Consider the following 23,575-nt stretch of genomic DNA (forward strand, 5'->3'; position numbering starts at 1 on the left):
TTCAAGGAACAAACTCCTGGTTCTGTTGATCTGTTCCACAGTTCTTCTGGTCTCGATTTCGTTGACTTCTGCTCGAATTTTAATTAACTCTCTTCTTCTGCTGGGTGTAGGGTCCATCTGCTGTTTTTTCTCTAGCTCCTTTAGGTGCAAGGTTAGCTTTTGTATTTGAGTTCTTTCCAGTTTTTGAATGGATGCTTGTATTGCGATGTATTTCCCCCTTAGGACTGCTTTTGCTGCATCCCAAAGATTTTGTATGGTTGTATCTTCATTCTCATTAGTTTCCATGAATCTTTTTAATTCTTCCTTAATTTCCTGGTTGACCCTTTCATCTTTTAGCAGGATTGTCCTTAACCTCCACGTGTTTGAGGTCCTTCCAAACTTCTTGTTGTGATTTAGTTCTAATTTCAAGGTATTATGGTCTGAGCATATGCAGGGGACGATCCCAATCTTTTGGTATCGGTGCAAACCAGATTTGTGACCCAGCATGTGGTCTATTCTGGAGAAAGTTCCATGTGCACTTGAGAAGAATGTGTATTCAGTTGAGTTTGGATGTAAAGTTCTGTAGATATCTGTGAAATCCATCTGGTCCAGTGTATCATTTAAAGCTCTTGTTTCTTTGGAGATGTTGTGCTTAGAAGACCTATCGAGGGTAGAAAGAGCTAGATTGAAGTCACCAAGTATAAGTGTATTATTATCTAAGTATTTCTTCACTTTGGTTATTAATTGGTTTAAATATTTGGCAGCTCCCACATTCGGGGCATATATATTGAGGATTGTTAAGTCCTCTTGTTGGATAGATCCTTTAAGTATGAGATAGTGTCCCTCTTCATCTCTCACTACAGTCTTCGGGGTAAATTTTAGTTTATCTGATATAAGGATGGCTACCCCTGCTTTCTTTTGAGGACCATTTGAATGGTAAATGGTTCTCCAACCTTTTATTTTCAGGCTGTAGGTGTCCTTCTGTCTAAAATGAGTCTCTTGTAGACAGCAAATAGATGGGTCCTGCTTTTTTATCCAGTCTGAAACCCTGAGCCTTTTGATGGGGTCATTAAGCCCGTTCACGTTCAGAGTTACTCTTGAAATATATGAGTTTAGTGTCATCATGATATGTATTCAGGCCTTGTTTTTGTGGATTGTTCCACTGGACTTCTTAAAGGGGAATTTAAGAATCCCCCTTACAATTTCTTGCAGAGCTGGTTTGGAGGTCACATATTCTTTCAGTTCCTGCCTGTCTTGGAAGCTCTTTATCTCTCCTTCCATTTTGAATGAGAGCCTTGCTGGATAAAGTATTCTTGGTTGCATGTTCTTCTCATTTAGGACCCTGAATATATCCTGCCAGCCCTTTCTGGCCTGCCAGGTCTCTGTGGAGAGGTCTGCTGTTACCCTAATACTCCTCCCCATAAAAGTCAGGGATTTCTTGTCTCTTGCTGCTTTAAGGATCTTCTCTTTATCTTTGGAATTTGCAAGCTTTATGCTTTTTTCTAGAGCCACCAGTAGCTGTATACTAGTGCTTCTGAATTGGCTTTCTGACATTGAATTGTAATCCAGATTTTGTAACTCTGTGGGAGAGAGGACTGTTTCTGATTCTTTCTTTTGAGGTGAGGTTTTCCTTCTAGTCATTTTGCTCAGTGCAGAGTGGCCAAAAACAAGTTGTATTGGGAAAAGGAGAAAAAAAGAGAGAAAGAAGGAAAGAAAAGAGAAAAAGAAAAAAGAGAAAAGGAAGAAAAATAGGAAAAAAGAAGAAAAAGAAAGAAAAAGAAAGAAAGGGGAAAAAAGCGTGGGGGAAGCAATCAGAAATCGAATAGAAAAAAAAAAATACGGGGGAGTGTCTCCTGATTCTGTGTACTTTAAGTCCCTTGACTTCCCCTGGAACTTGTCCGTCTAGCTGGTCTTCTGGGGGAGGGACCTGTCGTGCTGATTTTTCAGGTGTTAGCACTTGGTGGAGCTGCTCTGCCCCCTGCCTGGTGCAGGGATCAGTGGGGGTTGTTTACCCCGTGAGGCCCCCGGAGGAACAACCCCAGTGGCTGTGGCAGCTCTGGAAACCTGGATTCAGCTCCTGCAGTAACTCCGGAGCTATCTGTCTGCAGGGGCCTGGAGGCTCCGGGGCAGGGCCGCTGATCTGCTCAGCTCCTGGCAGGAGTGTCCTTGCCTCTCCCGGGAGGAGGCCGGATCTTGGGCTGTGTCCCGGTGCCCTGTACACCCGGTCTGCGCTGTTGGATTCGGGCTCCCGGCCGCGCAGCCGCCTCTTCGCGGAGCTGCCGCCTGAGCCCATCCGAGCTGCTCCTGGGTCTAGCCGTGTGCGCTGCAGCCCTTTAGGGAGCTCGGCGCACTCTCCCCTGGACGCAGGTGTCTGTTAGTGTCCCAGGGAGCCTGAGGGCATCCCCGCCCTCCTGGGTCCTGCTCCAACTCCCTGCGAGCCCCTTTCCGCCCGGGAAGGTTGGTGCAGCTCCTGCTTTTCCGGGACAGGGCTCTCCTGTCCTGCGGACACTCGCCCCGGCATCAGCCCGGCTCCTCACGGGGCCCCTCCCCCTTGGATGCCTTTTGTTTCTTTATTTCTTTTTCCCCATCTTCCTACCTTGATAGAAGTGTGAACTCTCCTCACTGTAGCATTCCAGCTCTTCTCTCTTTAAATCTCAGGCCGAATTCGTAGATTTTCAGGATGATTTGAAGGTTATCTAGGTAATTTGGTGGGGACAGGTGATTTGGGGACCCTTCTGCCATCTTGCCCCTCCTCCTGCCTCGGTTTTTCTAGGACTTCCAACCTGGCGTCTATACCATGTTGCCACTTCCATTAGTGCTCCATTAGACAAGACAGAAACCAGTCCTTTGGGCAGCCCCTAGACAAGCCAGAGCATTGCATATAAGTTCTAGTCTTTCCTTTCTGTCCCACGGGAGGAGCTTGGAATTGGGACATTTCCTCCTGATTGTGCCATGCCATGTTTGGGGAAGGGTTGGGGTGAGAAAATGCCATAAACTTCCTACCCTTTTTGGTATTGGCCATGCATTCATTTGCAAGCTGCAACATCCAAAATGACTTTTGGAGTTTTTAAATAAGTATTTTTGTCTGTATATTGTTGCTAACTTAGTGTCTCAGTGGGGATGAAGGCCTGGAGCTTCCAAGTCCACCATATTGCTGAATGTCACTCTTACGTCCTGTTTCTAAGTTGCCTCTATCTTCCTTTAGTCTTATTTAATTGCTGTAGGTCTTTGTGTATTTCCAGAGTTCTGGCAAAATTAGTTCTGACATTTTGTGCTTGTCCTTGTCTATGAAGGGACCAGAACTTGGAACTACAACCTCTGACAATTTGCTCCCAATGGTTGTTTCTGATCTCCATCTTGGTGTATGAATAGGATTTCAATAGGTGGAGAGGTAGTCCAGGCACTCCCATTGAGAGAAAGAGCACATGCAGATGGAAAAGTGCATTGTATGTGTTCTCAGATAACACGCAGAAGATGGGGTGTGTTCCAAGATAATTTATGTAAAGCATATCAACTATACATAATCCATATATTATCATGAACTTAATAACTCAAATCATAATCTTGTGATACTACCTAGGTAGTCATATTGCTTAGAAGGCTTTTAACTGAGACTTAAGACAAAATCAGTTCAAATAGATAAAACAGCAGATAATGTGGGTAGTATCTACCTTCCTGAGCTAGTTTGGGCATTATTTCAGTTTCAAAGGAGAAGCTATTATATCACAACTACTAAGCTCAGCTCTGCTCCAGCCTTGAGAACTTATGCTAACCTCACACACAACTAGGGATTCACTATCCTAATTGTCCCTAGTATTCCTTGTCCATTCTTCATTTCTGGTGAATGCAGTGTGTCTAATATATAAACCTACATAAAATATTCTTCCATGGCTTCTCATTGCAGTCAGCATAAATTCTAATCTTCATAGGATGGTTTCCCCCAAACCTTTCATGATTTGACCTTTTGAAGATTCCTCTAGTTTTATCTTTTGCTATTATTCAAATTCCACCTCTGATCTAGTCAGTTCCCTGCTTTCAAGTCTCCTAGTCTTTGCTTATAATCCATTCGCAGGCCTTCATACATCCTATTTGTCTCAGATTTGATGACACGGTCCTTTTTCTCACCCTCAAAATAGGTTATGTGCCATTCTCTTAGTTGAATAGCACCCCACACATAACATCTCCTTTCCGACTTATGATGTTAAGTTTCAAGTTTCTTTTCTATATCTCCACCAGTATACAAAATTGAGTGTAACAATGCTGTAATCACCACTGTATTACCAATTCCTATGAAAAAATTATATAAATATTTTTACTGAATAAATGAATGTATTACATTACTAAGAGCACTCTGGTTGTAAATAGTTAAAGTGTAATAAAAATTGCCACACTGAAACGACAATACACACAATATCACAAGGTGCTGATTGGTTTGAAGTATTAGAAGGAAGCTGACTTCTGCTGTAAACAGCTGAATACATACCTGTGAGAAGAGACAAGATTGTGGTTTTTCCTGCCCCATTTTGCCCTAGAAGAATAGTGATTTGCCCCTTAAATAAATTCAAGGACATGTTGTTTACTACTACTTTGTCACCAAATTCCTGTGAGATAAAAGAAAGAATAACTTGGTATCTATCACCATCATTTATGAAAGACAAAACATTCATATACTCTATCCTTAGAAGAAACAACATTATAAAACAGGTGAAGGTAGGAGGTACAGGTTTCCAGTTATCCAATAACAAGTCATGGGGATGAAAGGTACAGCACAGAGAATATGGTCAATGGTACTGTAATAGCACTGTAGGGTGACAGATAGTAGCTATGCTTGTGGTGGGCACAGTACAACATACAGACTTGTTGAATCACTATGTTGTCCACCTGAAACTAATGTAATGCTATGTGTAAATGATATGTCAACAAAAAAAATTTAAAAAAAGGAGAAACATACTATGTAACTTGTGAAAAAAGATAATGTGAATGAGGAGCAAAATTTGTAGGTGCACTGAGTTTGTACATTAGGCAAAATAGGTGTGAAGACACAGTGGGATCCATATTTGGTAAGGAAAACAGAGACCTCTCTACATTCTATGTATGAAGAGTATAATATAGTAATTATGGGGTTATTTAATTGTGGTAAGAGCTAGAAAATCTCATAAAAGTTGTAATCAATGATCAGAATAATTGATGCTATGATTTTAGCTAGAAGTTTGGTGATTCACAATAACAGGCCTGGTAATTCTTGAGATTCTAAGGAGGAGTTGGAAAAATCAAATATGGCCCATTATATGTTTTTGTATGGCCAATGAACTAAGAATGGTTTTTTATACTCTTCAAGGCTTATTAAAAAAGAAAAAGAATATGAGATAGACACTGTATGTGGCCCATGGAGCCTAAAATATTTATCCAATCTTTTATAGGACATATAAGACAATGCTTCTAAAAGGTTTCTTTTCTTGAATACTCCTACTGCTTCATTCTGAAATTAGAAAGCCCTTGGTTCCCAAGAACTCACCTAGATAAATCTAAAATCTGCTTATGTGTCTGTCTGTAAGTGCCTCCTATTGGCAAATCCTAACTAGAAACCAAATAGAGGAGGGAATTTGAGGGAATATAGTTAATGGGTTTTCTTTTGCAATGCAGGAGAAATCATAGAAAAGTTGGTAGTAATGTTGCCAAACTGACAAGAGAAAATACAGAATAGTACATCTACAAACTATCCCTAGGCATGGGTTTTTCAACAGTAGCACTACTGACACTTTGTTTTGGAGGGGTTTCCTGTGCCTCAGTAGCATGTTTAGCAGCTTCTCTGGCCGCTACCTTCTAGATGCCATTAGCACTCTTCATCTCTCTCTATCTTAGTTGTGACAATTAAAATATCTCCACATGTTGTCAGATGTTCTCTGAGGGGACACAATCAACCCTAGTTGAAAACAACTGCCCTAGAAAACAAATTTTCTCCCATGCTGATAATACTACAATCTGCTTCATCACTATGTCTCCCCAAAGCTATAGCTCTGCATTTTCAAAAGTCTACCAGAAACATAAATTTAAATACTTATAAAAATCTCAAATTCAATATATCTAAAACTCTGCTCATCATCATCCCATGAAAATATGCTTCTCAGCTGTACTCCCTGTTAGAAAATGATTCCAATATTCACTTAGATGTACAAAACAGAAATATACATTTAATCCTGCACTTCTCATTGTTACTAACTACTATATGCAATAAGTCACCAAGTCCAATTAGTTAATTTAGGCCAGGGGTGACCATTCTTTATTCAATAACTATTTACTAAATTATCAGGCATTGTGTTATATGATAGAGTTATATCTAGGAATCAGTTATGCATAGCCCCACCTCAATGAAGCCTTTGTAAAGGAAGTTAAGAAAAAAAGTATAGGAATGTAATAATAATTATAGATTATGATCAACATTATGAATAAAACAAAGAGCCTAAAAAATGAGAGGTGTGATAGTATAACGTGTAAAATAAATGTTTATAATGGACATTAGGTAACTAATGATAGTGATTCCTAAGAGTTGGAAAACAAGGTCGGCCCTACAATTACCCCAGCTTACCTAGATAGTGTCAAAGCCATGGAACAGAGACAGTAACTCAGGCACAGCCAAGCAACCTACTGGAGTTGAAGATAGGGAGCTCAGAGTCTACTGAGGTGAAAGTAACCTGGAGTACTAAAGTGAGACTTCCTAGAGTATTCTGGTAAGAACTGATCAACATAAGCATGCGAGGAAACTACAAAGAACCATTTAAAAGTGAGAGGGAACAGCTGCTGGCATTCATCTAGGGCCAGAAAGGGTGCCTATTCCCTAGCCAGACTAGAAAATTTCAAGATTCATAGGGCATTGGGTAGATTACAAGAAGGGGCTGACTGAATCAATAGTGGAGAATAATTACCTGTGGACTAAGCAATGCAGAAATGAAAGTATCAAACTATTTCAGAGTAACTTAATTCTTCTGAAAACAAAGATCAAGAGTTTTCATAGAAAATAAAAATACCCAGAACCCGAAAAATTTGAAGTAGGAAAATTTGACCTGTAATGAAAATATAAATCAATTAAAATCAGCCCCAAACTGACACACATGTTAAAATAAGCAAACACATTAAAATGATTATTCTAAGTGTATGTCATATTTTGAAAAAGCTATGATATGGAAGATATTTTAAAAACAGCTCATGGCAATGAAAACTGTAATTTCTAAAATGAAAATACACTTGATGAAATATTGACAAATGCAGGTTAGACACTGCAAAAGAAAAAAGTAGTTAAAGATATAGCAGTAGAACAGCAAAGGAAACAGTCAACAAAACTAAAAGGCAACTTACAAAATGGGAGAAGATATTTGCAAATGAAATATCAGGTAAAGGGTAGTATCCAAGATCTATAAAAAACTTATCAAACTCCACACCCAAAAAACAATCCAGTAAAGAAATGGGCAGAAGACACTAAGAGACATTTCTCCAAAGAAGACCTACATATGGCCAACATGCACATGAAAAAATGCTATCACTTGGCATCAAGGAAATACAAATCAAAACCACAATGAAATACCACCTCACACCAGCTAGAATGGCTAAAATTAATAAGACAGGAAAAAACAAATATTGGAGAGGATGTGGAAAAAGGGGAACTTTCTTATATTGTTGGTGTAAGCTGGTACAGCCACTCTGGAAAAGTACTATGGAGGCTCCTCAAGAAGTTAAAAATAGAGCGACCCTATGACTCAGCAATTGCACCACTAGGTATTTACCCCAAAGATACAGATGTAGTGAAATAATGGAACATCTGCACCCCAATGTTCACAGCAGCAATGTCCACAATAGCCAAATTGTGGAAAGAGCCAAGATGTCCATCAACAGACGAATGGACAAAGAAGATATGGTAATATATACAATGGAATGTTACTCAACCATCAGAAAGGATGAACACTTACTATTTAAATTGATGTGGATGGAACTGGAGGGTGCTGAGTGAAGTAAGTCAATCAGAGAAAGACAATTACCATATGATTTGTGGAATATAAGAGACATTGCAGAGGATCATAGGGTAAGGGAGGGAAAACAGAATGGGAAGTCATCAGAGAGGGAGAAAAACCATGGAAGACTCTTTACTATAGGAAACAAATTAAGGGTGGACAGAGGGGAAGTAGGTGGGGGGGTGGGATAATTTGGTGATAGGCATAAGGAGGGCATGTGATGTGATGAGCATTGGGTGTTATATGCCACTAATAAATCACTGCACACTACATCTGAAACTAAGTATTTACTTTATGTCAGCTAACTGAATTTTTAAAAAGATATAGAGGTAGAAACAATTAAAAACAAACAAACAAACAAACAAATAAAGGATAAAGCCTCAGGAAAGATGTTGCTACAGCCATGCCAGAGACCTTATTGCCAGTGGTATTTTCTAGAAAAAAAAATTTTATTTTGGAGAGAGACTGAGCACAGTTCATGAGCTGGGTAGGGGGAGGGCTAGAGGGAGAGAGAGAGAGAATCTTAAGCAGGCTCCATGGAGCCTGACCAGGGGCTCAATCTCACAATTCTGAGATCATGACCTGAGCTGAAACCAAGAGGTGGACACTTAACCGAATGAGCCACCCAGGTGCCCCTTCTCTGGGATTTTTGTAGTTTCCTGTCTTACATTTAAGTCTCCAATGCATTTTGAGTTTATTTTTGTGTATGGTGTAAGACAGTGGTCCAGTTTCATTCTTTTGCATATAGCTGACCAGTTTTCCTGACACCACTTGTTAAAAAGATTGTTTTTTCCTATTGGGTATTCTTTTTTTTCTCTTTAAAGATTTAATTTATTTGAGAGAAAGAGACAGCAACAGAGATAGTGAGAAAGAGCACAAGCAGGGAGAAGAGGGAGAAGCAGGCCTCCTGCTGAGCATGGAGCCTCAGGTGGGGCTCAATCCCAGGACCCTAGTAACATGACCTGAGCCAAAGGCAGATAGATGCTCAACTGACTGAGCCACCCAGGTGTTCCCTCCCTCACCCATTGGATATTCCTTCCTGCTTTGTCAAAGATTAACTGACCATATAGTTGTGGGTTCATTTCTGGGTTTTCTGTTCTGTTCTATTGAACTACGTATCTATTTTCATGCCAGTACTGTACTGTTTGATCACTACAGCTTTGTAATATAGCTTGAAGTCTGGATTATGTAATCTCTGATATTTTAATTTTGTGTACCATGGTACAGACCTTCTTGAGTTCATCTTGTTTGGAATTCTCTGTTTCTTGAACTTGAGTCTGTGTTTCTTTCCCCTGGTTAGGAAAGTTTTCAGTTATTATTTCTTCAAATAAGTGTTTTACCTCTATGTTTTTCTCTTCTTCTGGGATCTCTATATGTGAGTGTTTGTTCACTTGATGTTGTCCAAGAGATACCTTAACTGATCTTCATTTAAAAAAATTCTTTTTGCTGTTTAGCTTGGGTGCTTTCCATTACCATCTTCCTGATCACCGATCCATGCCTCTGCATCTGTTAATCTACTGTTGATTCTCTCTAGCATAGTTTTAATTTCAGTTTTTGTAGTCTCCCCCGAGTGGCTCTTTTTTAAGTTTTCTATGTCAGCTACTTCTTCTAAACTTAAAGGAATGGTCTTTATCTTGCTTGTTATTTTCTATGTGTTCTCTCTCTTGTTTGCAGAAGCTGTTCAGGCAGTTCTCAGTTCTTCCGGTGGAAATGCTCTATAAATAGGTATAGATTTGTTGTGTCTGTGGAGAAGATGAGTTCAGGATCTACCTACATTGCCATCTTGGATTGGAACTCGGCTTCTTGTATCTTAAAACTTCAATAGAGTGGTTTAAAAAACAAATGGGTATTGCCTAGCTGATATTGCTTTTTTCAAATATGATAAATTATAGAAACATCCAGAAAACTGTTTGAATTTACTATCTGAATTGGAATAAAACTGATACCTTGTAAATTGTGTGCTATTACAATAAAATAGAATTCAACAACAACAAAAAAGTGGTGTGTGGCTACCATAACATTAGTAAAAGTACGTTTAAGAGAAGAACATTGCCAAGGATAAAGTGTATCATTTTATAATGATAAAGAGATCAACTTTTCAAGAACACATAATTTTCCTAAATGTTTGTGCACCCAATAACAGAGTGAAAAATATAAGGCCAAAGAGCTACAGAGAAAAATAGGAAAAATGTGGTTATTTTTAAGGACTTCAATACTTTTCTCTCAATAATTGTTAGAATGTGTAGAATCATTAAAGGATATAGAATACTTAATAAGGGCAGTCCCAATGGCGCAGCGGTTTAGCGCCGCCTGCAGCGCGGGGGGGGGGGGGGGGGGTGATCCTGGAGACCCCGGATCGAGTCCCACATCGGGCTTCCTGCATGGAGCCTGCTTCTCCCTCTGCCTGTGTCTCTGCCTCTCTCTTGCTCTCTCTGAATGAATAAATAAATAAATCTTAAAAAAAGAATACTTAATAAATTACCAACTAACTTAACTAACATTTAGGTATTACTCTAAGAACCAACAGCAGATTACACATTATTTTCAAGTATGTATATAACATGTATTTAGACAGATGACTGACTGAGCTATAAAACAAGAATCAATAAATCTAAAGGATTCATGTCATACAAAGTATCTTCTCTTACCAGAATCAGAATTAGATTAGAAATTAGTACCAGAAAGATCTCTGGAAAATCCCCAAGTAACTGCAAACTAAATAATACAAATTGTACAAAAGCTCTTCTGGAAAAGTAAAGAGGAAATACTTCCCAACGCATTCTATGAGGTTAGCATTATTCCAATATCAAAACTAGAAAAATGCCTTACAAAAAATGAAAGCAACAGATCAATATTCATCATTAAACTAAGTGAAAACGTTCTCAACAAATTTAAGAAAAGTAATTCCATAAAAATAGATGACAGAGTTTTACTTTCGGGAAATCAGCATGAAGAACTCCACAGACACACTCCCCAGTGAAACAAGAAAAGCCGTGAAAATTAAAAAACAAAACAATAATCACATAAAATATTTAGGAGTTGTCCTAAGGGCATGCAGCAAATGAAAAAACATTTATTTAAAAAAATCGACTACAACTTGGTAAATAACAGACTTACTGTTTTTAATATCCTACTCTAGCTTGTCATTCTAGGAATTATTCTAGTTTCCTCCTCTTCCTTCAATGTCCACTATCCCCCAGTATTCTCAGTTCTGTTGGAAATCTTTTAGATCTGTTTCTCTTATGTACACTTTCACAACCCTTATCCAAGTCTTATCAAAAATACCATCCAGTCTTCTTTTTCCCACTTTTCTTCTCAAGTCCCCATTCTTCAACACCTTGTTTTCCATATTGTAGTCAAAATGATCATTAAAACACATACATAATACTCCTCCAGTGCTTTAAACCAATCAATGGCTTCCCAATGAAGCCATTTACTATCATTCTTTTACCTCTAAATATATTGGTTTTCTTTTTGTTCCTCAAACACATGAACATCTTTCTCACCTCAGGGTCTTTGAATTTGCTATTTGTCTACTTATGGTATTCTTCTCTTACTTAGCTTTTCAAATAGTTAGCTCTCATTCTTCAGGTTTCAGCTCAAAGGTCATCTCTTTGGAGAAATTTCCTTTTAACTACATTTAGTGTCATCCCCTCCACTCACACTCAAATGTTATTATTGTATCATCAAGTTTATTTTCTTCACAGAATTTATTACAAAATTCAAATATCACTTGTTCTAAGCCTATCAGGAAAGAGTAGAAGTAAGCATGATGAATGGAGTAAATACTATGCTGTAAGGATATATCTATATTTATATGTTCTATGAATGTCTCTCTTAAATTAGAACTATATTGATTATGACTCTTAATTAAGCATCTTAAGTGTTTTCTAGAAATGGCCAGTTACAAACCCAGGGTATAGTATATGGCTTTCAGTCTTAGCAGGAGAAAGAGACATTTGAAACAAATACCTTGTGTAAATGTTTGATCTGGATACCTGCCACCAAACTAGTAGGTTCAGCCTCAAAATGCTTGTTTGGAGTTTGTCCACAATTTTTCACTTCTTTTTTCTCTCTAATTTTTGTTTCACCAAGCCAGTATGAGCGCTACAAAGAAAGCCAAAATGAAATTACCAAGATGAACTTTCAGAACCAAAGCATTCCATCTGAACAGATCTATAATGAATAAAGCGACTGACTTAGTAATCAAAATATGCCTACAGGGGTACCTGGATGGCTCAGTGGTTAAGCATCTGCCTTCGGCTCAGGGCATGATCCCAGGGTCCTAGGATCAAGTCCCATATTGGGCTCCCTATGGGGATCCTGCTTCTCCCTATGTCTCTGTCTCTCTCTCTTACGTCTATCATGAATAAATAAATAAAATCTTTAAAGAAAAAAACCTGCCTACAAAGAAAAGTCCAGGACCAGATGTCTTTACTGGTACCTAACATTTAAACAAGAGCAACAATTATTCTCCAAGCTGTCCAAAAAGCTTAAGAGAAAGGAACACATCCTAACTCATTCTATGAACTCAGCATTACTTGAAAAGCAAATGCCAAAGTTAGGCAAAGATATCACAAGGAAAGAAACCACAGGCCAATATCCCTTACTAATACAGATTTAAAAATCTTCAAAAAATACTCATAAATTAAACCTAATAGCATATCAAAAGGAATATTCATCATAACAAAGTGGGAGTTATCCCAGGAATGCAGGGTACTTCAACATACAAAAACCAATCAATGAAATATATCACATTAACAGAGCCAATGGGAAAGAAAACATACAATTATTTCAACTGATGCAAATAAAGCATCTGACAAAGTGTCTCATGATAAAGACAATTGGAAAACTAGGAATAGTTTCTTGAAATTCATTAGGGAATTTGTGAAAAAACCCACAGCTAATATCAGACTCAAGAGTGAAAGACTTAAAGCTTTTCTTCTAAAATCAGGGATAAGACAAGGATACCTGTTTTCATCCTTGCTATTAACCACTGTCCTGGGATATTAGCCAGAACAATAAGGCAAGAAAAAGAAATAAAAGACATTCAAATTGGAAAAAGAGAGGAAAACTGTATTTGAAGATATCATGATACTACAATTTAAGGTGCCCAGAGAATCCTCCCCTACACACACTATGAGAGCTAACAGACAAATTCAGCAAAGATGCAGGGTACAAGATCAATATGTATACACCAGTTGTGTTTGTGTATACCAGCTATGAACAATCCAAAAAGAAAACTCTATTCTAACAGTTCTATTTACAATAGCATCCAAAAGAGTAAAATACTTAGGAATAAAATTAACCAGAATGGCGAATGACACACACTGAGACTATAAAACCTCAATGAAAGAATTTAATGAAGACAATAAATGGAAAGTTAAAAGAGAAAAAGATAGTTCATGGACTGAAAGACAATTTTTAGGGGAGGGGTGATTCTGAGATCATCACTGTGTTCTCTGCACTGATTCCCAGAGCTCCCTGCATCACTGGGTTCCAGGGATAAACAGTGCAGACATACTCTTTTCTGGCTGCCTTCCTTTCCTGTCTCATTTTACCTCTCTCTGACCCTTCCAAATAAATTCCAAACCCTGTGAAAGACAACATATTTAATATGGCAATACTACTTAAAGTAATCAACAGATTCACAGTAATTCCTATAAATATTCACTTTTACAGATATAGAAAAACTGATTCTCAAGTTCTTATGGAACGTCCAGGGCTCCATAATAGCCAAAACAATCTTGAAAAAGAAGAGAAAAGCTGGATGACTTACACTTTCAGATTTCAAAATCTATTATAAAACTATAGTAATCAAACAGTGTGGTACTGACATAAGGACAGACATATGGGCCAATGGAATAAAATCGAGGATCCAAAAATGAAACTATACATCTATGGCCAACTGATTTTCAACAGGGGTGTTAAGACCACTCAATGGATAAAGAACAGTCTTCTCAAAGAACGGTTTTAGGACAAAAGGATATCCACAACCAAAAGAATAAAGTTGAATCCTTACTTCATACTATATAAACATCAACTTAAAATTGATCAGATTTAAATTTAACAGATAAAACCATCAAATTCTTTTTTTTTAACCATCAAATTCCTAGAAGAAGACACAAGGGTAAATTTTGATGACTTTGGATTTGGCAATACCTCCTTAGATGTGACACAAAATTCACAACCGATAAAACGATTTTTAAATTGGTTTTAATCAAAGTAAAAAATTATTGTCCATGAAAGAGTACTAAGAAGAGAGTGAGAAGAAAATCCACAGAATGAAAGAAAATATATATAAATCATGTACCTGATAAGGCTCTACTGTCCAGAATATATAAAAAAGATAAGCCAGTTAAAAAAGTCACAGACCTTGAATAGACATTTCTGTAAGTAACATGTTCAATGGCCAAAAAGCAAGCCCATGAAAATATCTCAAAATGATTAGTTATTAGGGAAATGCTAATCAAAACCACGAGATACCACTTTATCCCACAAGAATGGCTATAATAAAGGGAAAAGAGAATAACAAGGGTTTGTGAGGCTGTGCAGAAATTGGAACCCTAGTACATTGGTTGTGGGAAAGTACAAATGGTGCAGCTATTGCAGAAAATAGTTTAGTGGTTCCTGAAAACACGAAACAAAGAATTATCCTAAGTACTAGCAATTATACTTCTACGTATATTCCCAAAAGAACTGAAACAGGTATTCAAGCAAATACTTATAGACAAATATTCACAGCAGCACTATTCAAACATCTAAAAGATGCCCTACATTTCTAACTACAGGTTGATAAAGGAATTGTTCTATATACATACAATGGAATATTATTCAGCAACCCAAGAGTGAGTTGCTGACATATATTAATGTAAACTTCAAAAACATTATATTAAGTGAAAGAAGCCGGACCCAAATGGTCACACATTGCATAATTCTATTTATATGAAACATCCAGGATATGAGTTCATAGAAAAAGAAAGCTGATTAGTGATTGCTACAGTCTTGGGTAGGGAAAATGGGATGTGACTTCTTAATGGGTATACAATTTTATTTTTGGGTAATAAAAATATTTTGGAACTAGATATGTGCAAGTACATTGTAAATGTACTAAATTCCACTGCTTTTTTCACTTCAAAGTGGTTAATTTTAACTTACATGACTTTCATCTTAATTAAAAATTTTAATGTGAAAAAAGAAAAGAGGTACTACAAAAACTTGAAAACACTCTGGCTTGGTTTACTATGTGGCTCTTGCATACCTTCAGCAATTGATGTTTGCAGCAAAATTATGTATGATTTATATCTCTAGAATTTAGAAGCAAAAATCGTTTTGAAATGTTAGTGTTCATGGTTTGTCTCCCTCTCTAATTTTTCCCACGCAGTTCCCCTCAAACCATGAGAGACTCCTAACTCTGGGAAACAAACAAAGGGTTGCGGAAGGGGAACTGGGTGGGGGATGGGGTAACTGGGTGACAGGTACTGAGTGTACTTGATGGAATAGCACTGGGTGTTATACTATATGCTGGCAAATTGAATTTAAATAAAAAAAATGTAAATAAAAGACAAGGTATAAATGGGAAAAAAAAGAAATGTTAGTGTTCAGAAGTAAGGACAAAATGGAATTACTCAACAATGAAGTTACAGCCAGTGCATTTTATCACACTAAGAATACTATTTTTGTACTACATATTATTCAATAATGGCACGAGTATAGAGGGCAAGATGCAGAAATTCTCCTACTGTACGTAAACTGGTCTAATCCTTGAAAGGAAACAGGTGGTAAGAACACAGATATGGAAAATACCCAATCCTTTACTCACTAGGATCTAAGAAATCATCATATATTATTTAGCTGGGAACAACTTTTGCAGACTTTCAGATTTCTTTATTCTCCAATCTAATCCACTATGTACCATGTGGCTGAAGAAGAGTTCTATTACTCATAGTTCTTAATGTATGGTGTCTTATCCACAGACTGTACATTTGGACATGTGGAAGGCTTTAAGAGATCAAGAAATGGCTAGCATTTTCATATGGCTGGTATACACAAAAAAATGATTCTACCGGACCTTTTGATTGGACTATAAATATTACATGAAATAGGTTCATAAGGACTATGGCTTTCTCCAGTAACACCAGCATTAGTACTCACCAAAAGAAAAAAGTACCATGGTTGGGGCACACCACACTGCCCTGGAAAGATGGTTTCCATATACCAGGTCACAAGGCCATATAAGAAAGCATCAAGTAAAAGCATTAACAAAATATAGCCAAATATGAGGTTATCCTCAAGGTTGACTGGTCTCCAAATGTTATCCCATCTAACACCAATTTCTGAAACAAAAAGGAGATACTATAGATGACTCTGTGAAATAGCAAAGAAAAAAGATTGATAGTTTAAATCCTGTCACTGTAAATTACCTATATGTTAATACCTTTATTATTTAAGTCATCTAAGAAAATGATGAAATATGTAATAACAATGGGTTCTTTCCATCTAACTTCACAATCTACAAAAATAAATAAGAATTACTAAGACGAGGTCAGTGAATGAAACAAAAATAATGAAAAAAGTGAGCCTATTAGATCCTATTTTTCTATCCCCTCATCCTAAATTCACATTTAAACTACCATCAGAATACATAAATCTGGAAAAATATTCAATAGCACTAGAGATGAATGCTGACTACAAAGCAGAAGAAAAAGATGTTTTGCTTAAATAGAGTTCTGGGACACCTGGTGGCTCAGTTGGTTAAGTGTCTCAACTCTTGATTTTGGCCCAGGTAATGATCTCAGGGTCATGAGATCGAGCACTGCGTCAGGCTCTGTGCCCAATGATGAGCCTGCTTGAGATTCTCTTTCTCTCTCTTTCTGCTCCTCTTCCTCTGCTCACACATGTGTGCACTCTCTTAAAGAGACGAAGAAAGAAAGAAAGAAAGAAAGAAAGAAAGAAAGAAAGAAAGAAAGAAAGAAAGGAAGAAAGGAAGAAAGAAAGGAAGAAGAAAGAAAAGTTCTGATAGAAGAGAAAAAGAAAGTCATCAAAAAAAGGTAATCCTTTGTTCTATTTCTTCTATTTCTGGACAGAGTGTAGCACAACTAAAAAGCATGGGGGCTTGCAGTGAACTCCAAAAAAGACATTTCATGAATATGGTCAATGAAACTTGTCTTTTCTTCAGCTTCAGCCTCCCTTTCCTATAGACCAGCACCATAAGAAGGATATTCATCAGCACTGTATCTTTGAAAAAGCTATAATAAGGTAACCATTTAAGAAAAAAATATTTAGTAGTATTAAAAATCATCAAAATGAAAGCAATTTTGAGAGGCAGTGAACAGAAAATTAGAAACAACAACAAAAGAGGTAGAATGCAAGTTTTATGAAGTCTGCTGTACCGTGAGAAATCCTCCTACCTATATAGGAATAATATAGAAAAGAAGCAATAACTAAATACAATAAACTAATCCAATAAAAAATAATTCAATTAGAAAACCAAAATGTATACATCCTATTGCAGATTAAGCCAATGAAAACCCCACATCTAGATAAATTCTAGTGAAAATTTTAATGTTCCATATATAAAGAAAGAATAATGCAAGTATCCATATAGAAATCATATGTATATTCTTCTGACTGGCACAGGATTTTGTTCACAGGTGAAAAAATTAAGTCCTCAATCATCTTCATTAATCAATAAGTACAATGAAATTCCCACTAAATCCCAGTAAGATTTTTCATAAATTTTGACAAAGTCATCCTAAAGTTCAAGTAGAAAGCAAAGTGACAAGAATAAAGAACAAGGACAGGGGCAGCCCGGGTGGCTCAGTGGTTTAGCGCCACCTTCAGCCCGGGGTGTGATCCTGGAGACTCGGGATGGAGTCCCACGTTGGGCTCCCTGCATGGAGCCTGCTTCTCCCTCTCCCTATGTCTCTGCTTCTCTCTGTGTCTCTCATGAATAAATAAATAAAATCTTTTTTTTTTTTTTTTTTTTTTAAAGAACAAGGTCTGTAGATAAGACTAACAGAGGCTTCTTGTGGAGAGATGGGAACTTCTAATTTTTCACTCCTTTGATTTTTTTTTTTTTTTAGTTCACATAACTGTCTTTAACAATAAATAAACAAATCTAGGGATAAATAATTTGTATAAGATTTTCTTACTTCCTTACCCACTGTCCCACCCATGCTGCCTCAATTCCACCTTTCAAGAATCGAACAGCAAAGGCAAGATTTGCATGGCAAACACTTACGTTTTAATTCCAATTTGAGCAGACGACTAATTCCCAGTGCCAATGCAACATTTGAGCTGAGACAGACAGTCACTTTCTGGGTGAGGGTCATGTGTCCATAGTGTTTAATAATGGTATTAAATGGAAAGAAAGCGGCAAAATATAGGAGACTTCCAGCAGAAGCAGCCAAATGGACTGCAAATAAGGAAATTATAAGGTCAGCTTAAAGCTTATGCAAAATAATGAATAACTTTTTCTACTACAGTATAGGGTAGTAAGCTCTATGAGGGAAGGATATTTGTCTTTCTTTTTCACCCTTCTATCACTGATGTCCGGCACACAGTATATACTCCCTGAATATGTGTTAAAAATGAATTAACTAACAGTTAATGTATAGAATATTTAGTCATTTAAACAAAGATTTACTCTTGAGCACTTGGCTTAAGAAATTATAAATGTATACCATTATTATTTATTATTAATTATTAATAATTATTAGTGTTCCCAGAGTTTGAAGTATTGGGTAGAATATAAAGTTCTTTATGAAGTTTTAAACACATGCTTCCAATCAAAATCATGATGCCTAAAATAAAGAATAGTTGAATAAATAGATAACAACTACTGAGAGTTAGATGTGGTTATGTCCATAAGCATGGGATCTATAGACTAGAAAAAGAATTCTTGTTAGGATTATCATTGAGACGACATAAAATCAGCACCAAGGAAGAAAGTAAAAACACTCAAATCATGGTCAACTAATCTTCGATAAAGTAGGGATGAACATCCAATGGAAAAAAGTCTTTTCAACAAATGGTGCTGGGAACACTAGACAGCCACATGCAGAAGAATGAAACTGGACCACTTTCTTATGCCATACACAAAAATAAATTCAAAATGGATGAAAGACCTCAATGTGAGACAGGAAACTATAAAAATCCTGGAGGAAAACACAGCCAGTAACCTCTTCCATCTTGGCCGTAGCACCTTCTTACTAGACATGTTGCTGGAGGAAGGGAAACAAAAGCAAAAATGAACTTTTGGGACTTCAAGATAAAAAGCTTGTTGAAGGAAACAATCAATTAAAACTAAAAGGCAACCTATGGAATGGGAGAAGACATTTGCAAATGACATTATCTGATAAAGGGTTAGCATCCAAAATATATAAAGACCTTATCAAACCCAACACCCAAAAAACAAATAATCCAGTTAAGAAATGGGCAAAAGACAAGAATAGACCTTTTTCCAAAGAAGACACCCAGATGGCCAACAGACACATAAAAAGATGCTCAACATCACTCAGATTCAGGGAAATACAAATCAAAGCTATGATGAGATACCACCTCACATCTGTCAGAATGGCTAAAATTAACGACAATGGAAGCAACAGATATTGGCAAGTATATGGAGAAAGGGGGAACCCTTTTACACTGGGATTGCAAACTGGTACGGCCACTCTGGACAAAAGTATGAAGGTTCCTCAAAAAGTTAAAAATAGAACTATCCTAAAACCCAGCAATTGCACTCCTAGGCATGACTCATGCACCCTGATGTTTATAGCAGCACTATCAACAATATATAGTGGAATAGTACTTAGCTATCAAAAAGAATGAAATCTTGCTATATACAATGACATGGATGGAACTACTAAATGAAACAAGTCAGAGAGAGACAAATACCATATGACTTCACTCGTGTGGAATTAAGAAACAAAACAGATGAACATGGGCGAAAGGGGAAAGAAAAAGAGAGAGAGGTAAACCATAAGAGACTCTTAACTACAGAGAACAAATGAGGGTTGATGGAGGGAGGTGGGGGGATTGGCTAAATGGTTGGTGGGTATTAAGGAGGGCAGTTGCTGTAATGAGCATGGGGTGTTATGTGGAAGTGATGACTCACCAAATTCCACTCCTGAAACCAGTATTATACTATATGATAACTAACTAGAATTTAAATAAAATCTTGAAACAAAAAAATAAATAAGACAAACTTAAAAAGACACTCACATTAAATTACAATGATATAAACTATCTTTTTCTTTCTTTCAATCACTTTATTGAGATATTACTGACATATAAAGAGCTGTACATGCTTAATGTAAACAATTTGATGAGTTTGGAGGTAGGTATGTACACCTGTGAATACTTGTGAATACATCACAATCTATGCTATAAACATACCTATCACCTCCCAAAGTTTCCATCTGCTCTCTTTTTCTCTCCCTCTGTCCTCCTTATTATTTCTTTTTAGCTATCAAAAAGAATGAAATCTTGCTATATACAATGACATGGATGGAACTACTAAATGAAACAAGTCAGAGATGTGAATACTTAACCTAAAAGGTACCTCTTAGCAAGCTTTTTAAGTGTACAGTACTGTACTGTTAACTAGGCACTATGTTGTAGATGTTTAAGGCACTTATTCATCTTGCATAATGAAACTCTAACACTATTACCCTTTGACTAATACCTCCTTGCTTCCCTTTTCCCCAACTTCCTGGCAACCACCATTCTAGGCTGGCTGTGTGTGTGTGTATATATATATATATATATATATATATATATATATATATGTATATATCATATAGTATTGTTTTCCTGTATCTTGCTTGTTTCACTTAACAATGGCCTCTAGGTTTCTGTTTTTACAAATGGCAGAATCTCCTTCTTTTATAAGGCAGAAAAAAATCTCTTTGTATTATATACATTTTTTTAAACCATTCACCTGATGAAGGACATTTAGGTTGCTTCCATGTCTTGGCCATTGTGAATAATGTTATAGTGAATATGACAGTGATTGTTTGTTTATTTATTTATCTTTTTAATTTATCTTTTTATTTTTTTCATAATGATAAGGGTACCATTCCCTATTTCCCCCATCTCTCTATTCATCTCCTCTGTTTTTTTTTTCTTGTTTTTTTAATTTATTTTTTATTGGTGTTCAATTTACTAACATACAGAATAACCCCCAGTGCCCGTCACCCATTCACTCCCACCCCCCGCCCTTCTCCCCTTCCACCACCCCTAGTTCCTTTCCCAGAGTTAGCAGTCTTTACGTTCTGTCTCCCTTTTTGATATTTCCCACACAATTCTTCTCCCTTCCCTTATATTCCCTTTCACTATTATTTATATTCCCCAAATGAATGAGAACATATAATGTTTGTCCTTCACCGACTGGCTTACTTCACTCAGCATAATACCGTCCAGTTCCATCCACGTTGAAGCAAATGGTGGGTATTTGTCATTTCTAATAGCTGAGTAATATTCCATTGTATACATAAACCACATCTTCTTTATCCATTCATCTTTCGTTGGCCATCAGGGAAATACAAATCAAAACCACAATGAGATACCACCTCACACCAGTGAGAATGGGGAAAATTAACAAGGCAGGAAACAACAAATGTTGGAGAGGATGCGGAGAAAAGGGAACCCTCTTACACTGTTGGTGGGAATGTGAACTGGTGCAGCCACTCTGGAAAACTGTGTGGAGGTTCCTCAAACAGTTAAAAATATACCTGCCCTACGATCATCTCCTCTTTGGTCACATTCAGTTTGTTCTCCATAAGTAAGAGTATGTTTCTTGGTTTATCTCCACCTTTTTCCTTTTTCTCATTTGTTTTGTTTCTTAAATTCACATATGAGTGAAATCATATGGCATATGTCTTTCTCTGACTTACTTATTTTTAGCATAATACTCTCTAGCCTCATCCACATCTTGTAAATGGCAGGACTTCATTCTTTTTTATGGCTGAATAATATTCCATTGTATATTCATACACCACACCTTCTCTATTTGTTTATCAACTGATGGACATCTGGGCTGCTTCCACATTTTGGCTATTGTAAATAATGCTATGAACATAGGGATGCATGTATCCTTTTGAATTAGTGTTTTTGTATTTGGGGATAGATACCCCCAGTACTGTGATTACTGAATTGCAGGGTAGTTTTTTAACTTTTTGAAGGGATAGGTGAAACAGGTGAAGGGGATTAAGAGCACACTCATTGTGATGAGCACTGAGTAATGTACAAAATTGTTGAATCACTATATTGTACACTTGAAACTAATATATTTAACACTATATATTAATTACAGTGGAATTTAATAAACACCCCAAAAATCTGTTACAGGGTGAGTTTTAGACTTACCTTTATTGAAGAATGTGCTAACCATAAATGCAAAGAATATTGAAGCAATGGCATAACACATAAGAAAGACAAAGATGAAACTACTGTCACTGAAGCGAAAGATTGGCTCACTGAAAATCTACAAGAAAACAATTATGACATCATGTAAGGTACACCATAAATACTATCACATAAGAGAAGAAAGAGAAAATGATAGCCCTAATGAGATAGATCACTACTCAGTGATTGAAACTCAAAGAGATGGAAAATTAACTAAGTAATTTATTTTTTACATAAAGGTTTATGTTTTTTCTCAGATATATAGCAGCCTCTGACTTTCCACAGCAGAAATAACTAGGGTAAGGCTGCAATCAACTAGAAGATGTCTAACACAGAAGTTATTAAACACATGTAGCTAACAAACACTTAAAATGTAGCAAGTGTGACTTAATTTTTTTTCATTTATTTCTCTTTAGATTAAAAAATGAAGGCAGCGTTTAATACAGATCAAGTATTTCTGATGAAAATATAGTGTATGAATTCAGATATGCTGTAAATATAAAACATACACTAGAGTGCATGTTTTATACACAGTACAAAAAGGATCAGGGGTGCCTGGGTGGCTCAGTTGGTTAAGCATCTGCCTTTGACTTGGGTCACGATCCTGGCATCACTGCTCAGTGGCGAGTCTGTTTCTCCGTCTGCCCCTTCACTCTGCTCATGTTCTCCCTCTCGTTCTCTCAAATAAATAAAATAAGATAAAATAAAATAAAAATAATGTAAAACTCTTAATTTTAAAATTGGTTCTATGTTCAATTAATAATTTGTTCATATTAGGCTAAATTTAAAATATCATTAACATAATTTCACCTGTTCTTTATAGTTTTAAAATTTTCTACTGGCCACTAAAAAACCTTCCAGTATTACATATGTGACTTGTGGTATTTCTACTGGACAGCATGAAATGAGATACTTGCCTTGGCAGAGAATAAAACACATATCAAAGAGATAATAATGATATAAAAAAAGAAGAATGTGAAGAAATAGGCAGCCCAGATGATCCAGTTTTGAAGTCCAATTATAAGCTGGTATTCCTATAGGAAAATCAACACAAGTCAAATATTACATGTATCAAAAATTCATACCACTTACATACATTTTTTCTATTTAAATTCCCATGAAAAACTAGGTAAATGGTTAATATCATCTCCATGTTATGAATGAGAAAAATCATGGCTCAGAAA

The 23,575-nt window shown here is 36.7% G+C and overlaps 1 protein-coding gene across 6 annotated transcripts in view; it reads right to left on the reverse strand.

Moving 5' to 3' along the window:
- LOC479816 (ATP-binding cassette sub-family A member 3-like) overlaps positions 1–23,575 on the reverse strand; it is a 195,459-nt gene that overhangs the window by 122,250 nt on the left and 49,634 nt on the right. For 5 of the 6 annotated variants that reach the window (XR_005360838.1, XR_005360837.1, XR_005360836.1 and 2 more), the window contains 7 exons: positions 23,309–23,425; positions 22,353–22,470; positions 18,226–18,399; positions 16,137–16,318; positions 11,955–12,089; positions 9,212–9,274; positions 4,463–4,580 (listed from right to left, as the gene is read on the reverse strand). Coding sequence is in view for 1 of the 6 variants with exons in the window: in XM_038540129.1 (XP_038396057.1) it covers positions 4,463–4,580; positions 11,955–12,089; positions 16,137–16,318; positions 18,226–18,399; positions 22,353–22,470; positions 23,309–23,425 (844 nt within the window). In the remaining 5 variants the exon portion in view is untranslated. The remainder of the gene's footprint in view (positions 1–4,462; positions 4,581–9,211; positions 9,275–11,954; positions 12,090–16,136; positions 16,319–18,225; positions 18,400–22,352; positions 22,471–23,308; positions 23,426–23,575) is intronic. The other variant, XM_038540129.1, reaches the window with a different exon arrangement.

The sequence above is a fragment of the Canis lupus genome, chromosome 6, assembly GCF_011100685.1.
Source record: "Canis lupus familiaris isolate Mischka breed German Shepherd chromosome 6, alternate assembly UU_Cfam_GSD_1.0, whole genome shotgun sequence".
NCBI lineage: Eukaryota > Metazoa > Chordata > Mammalia > Carnivora > Canidae > Canis > Canis lupus.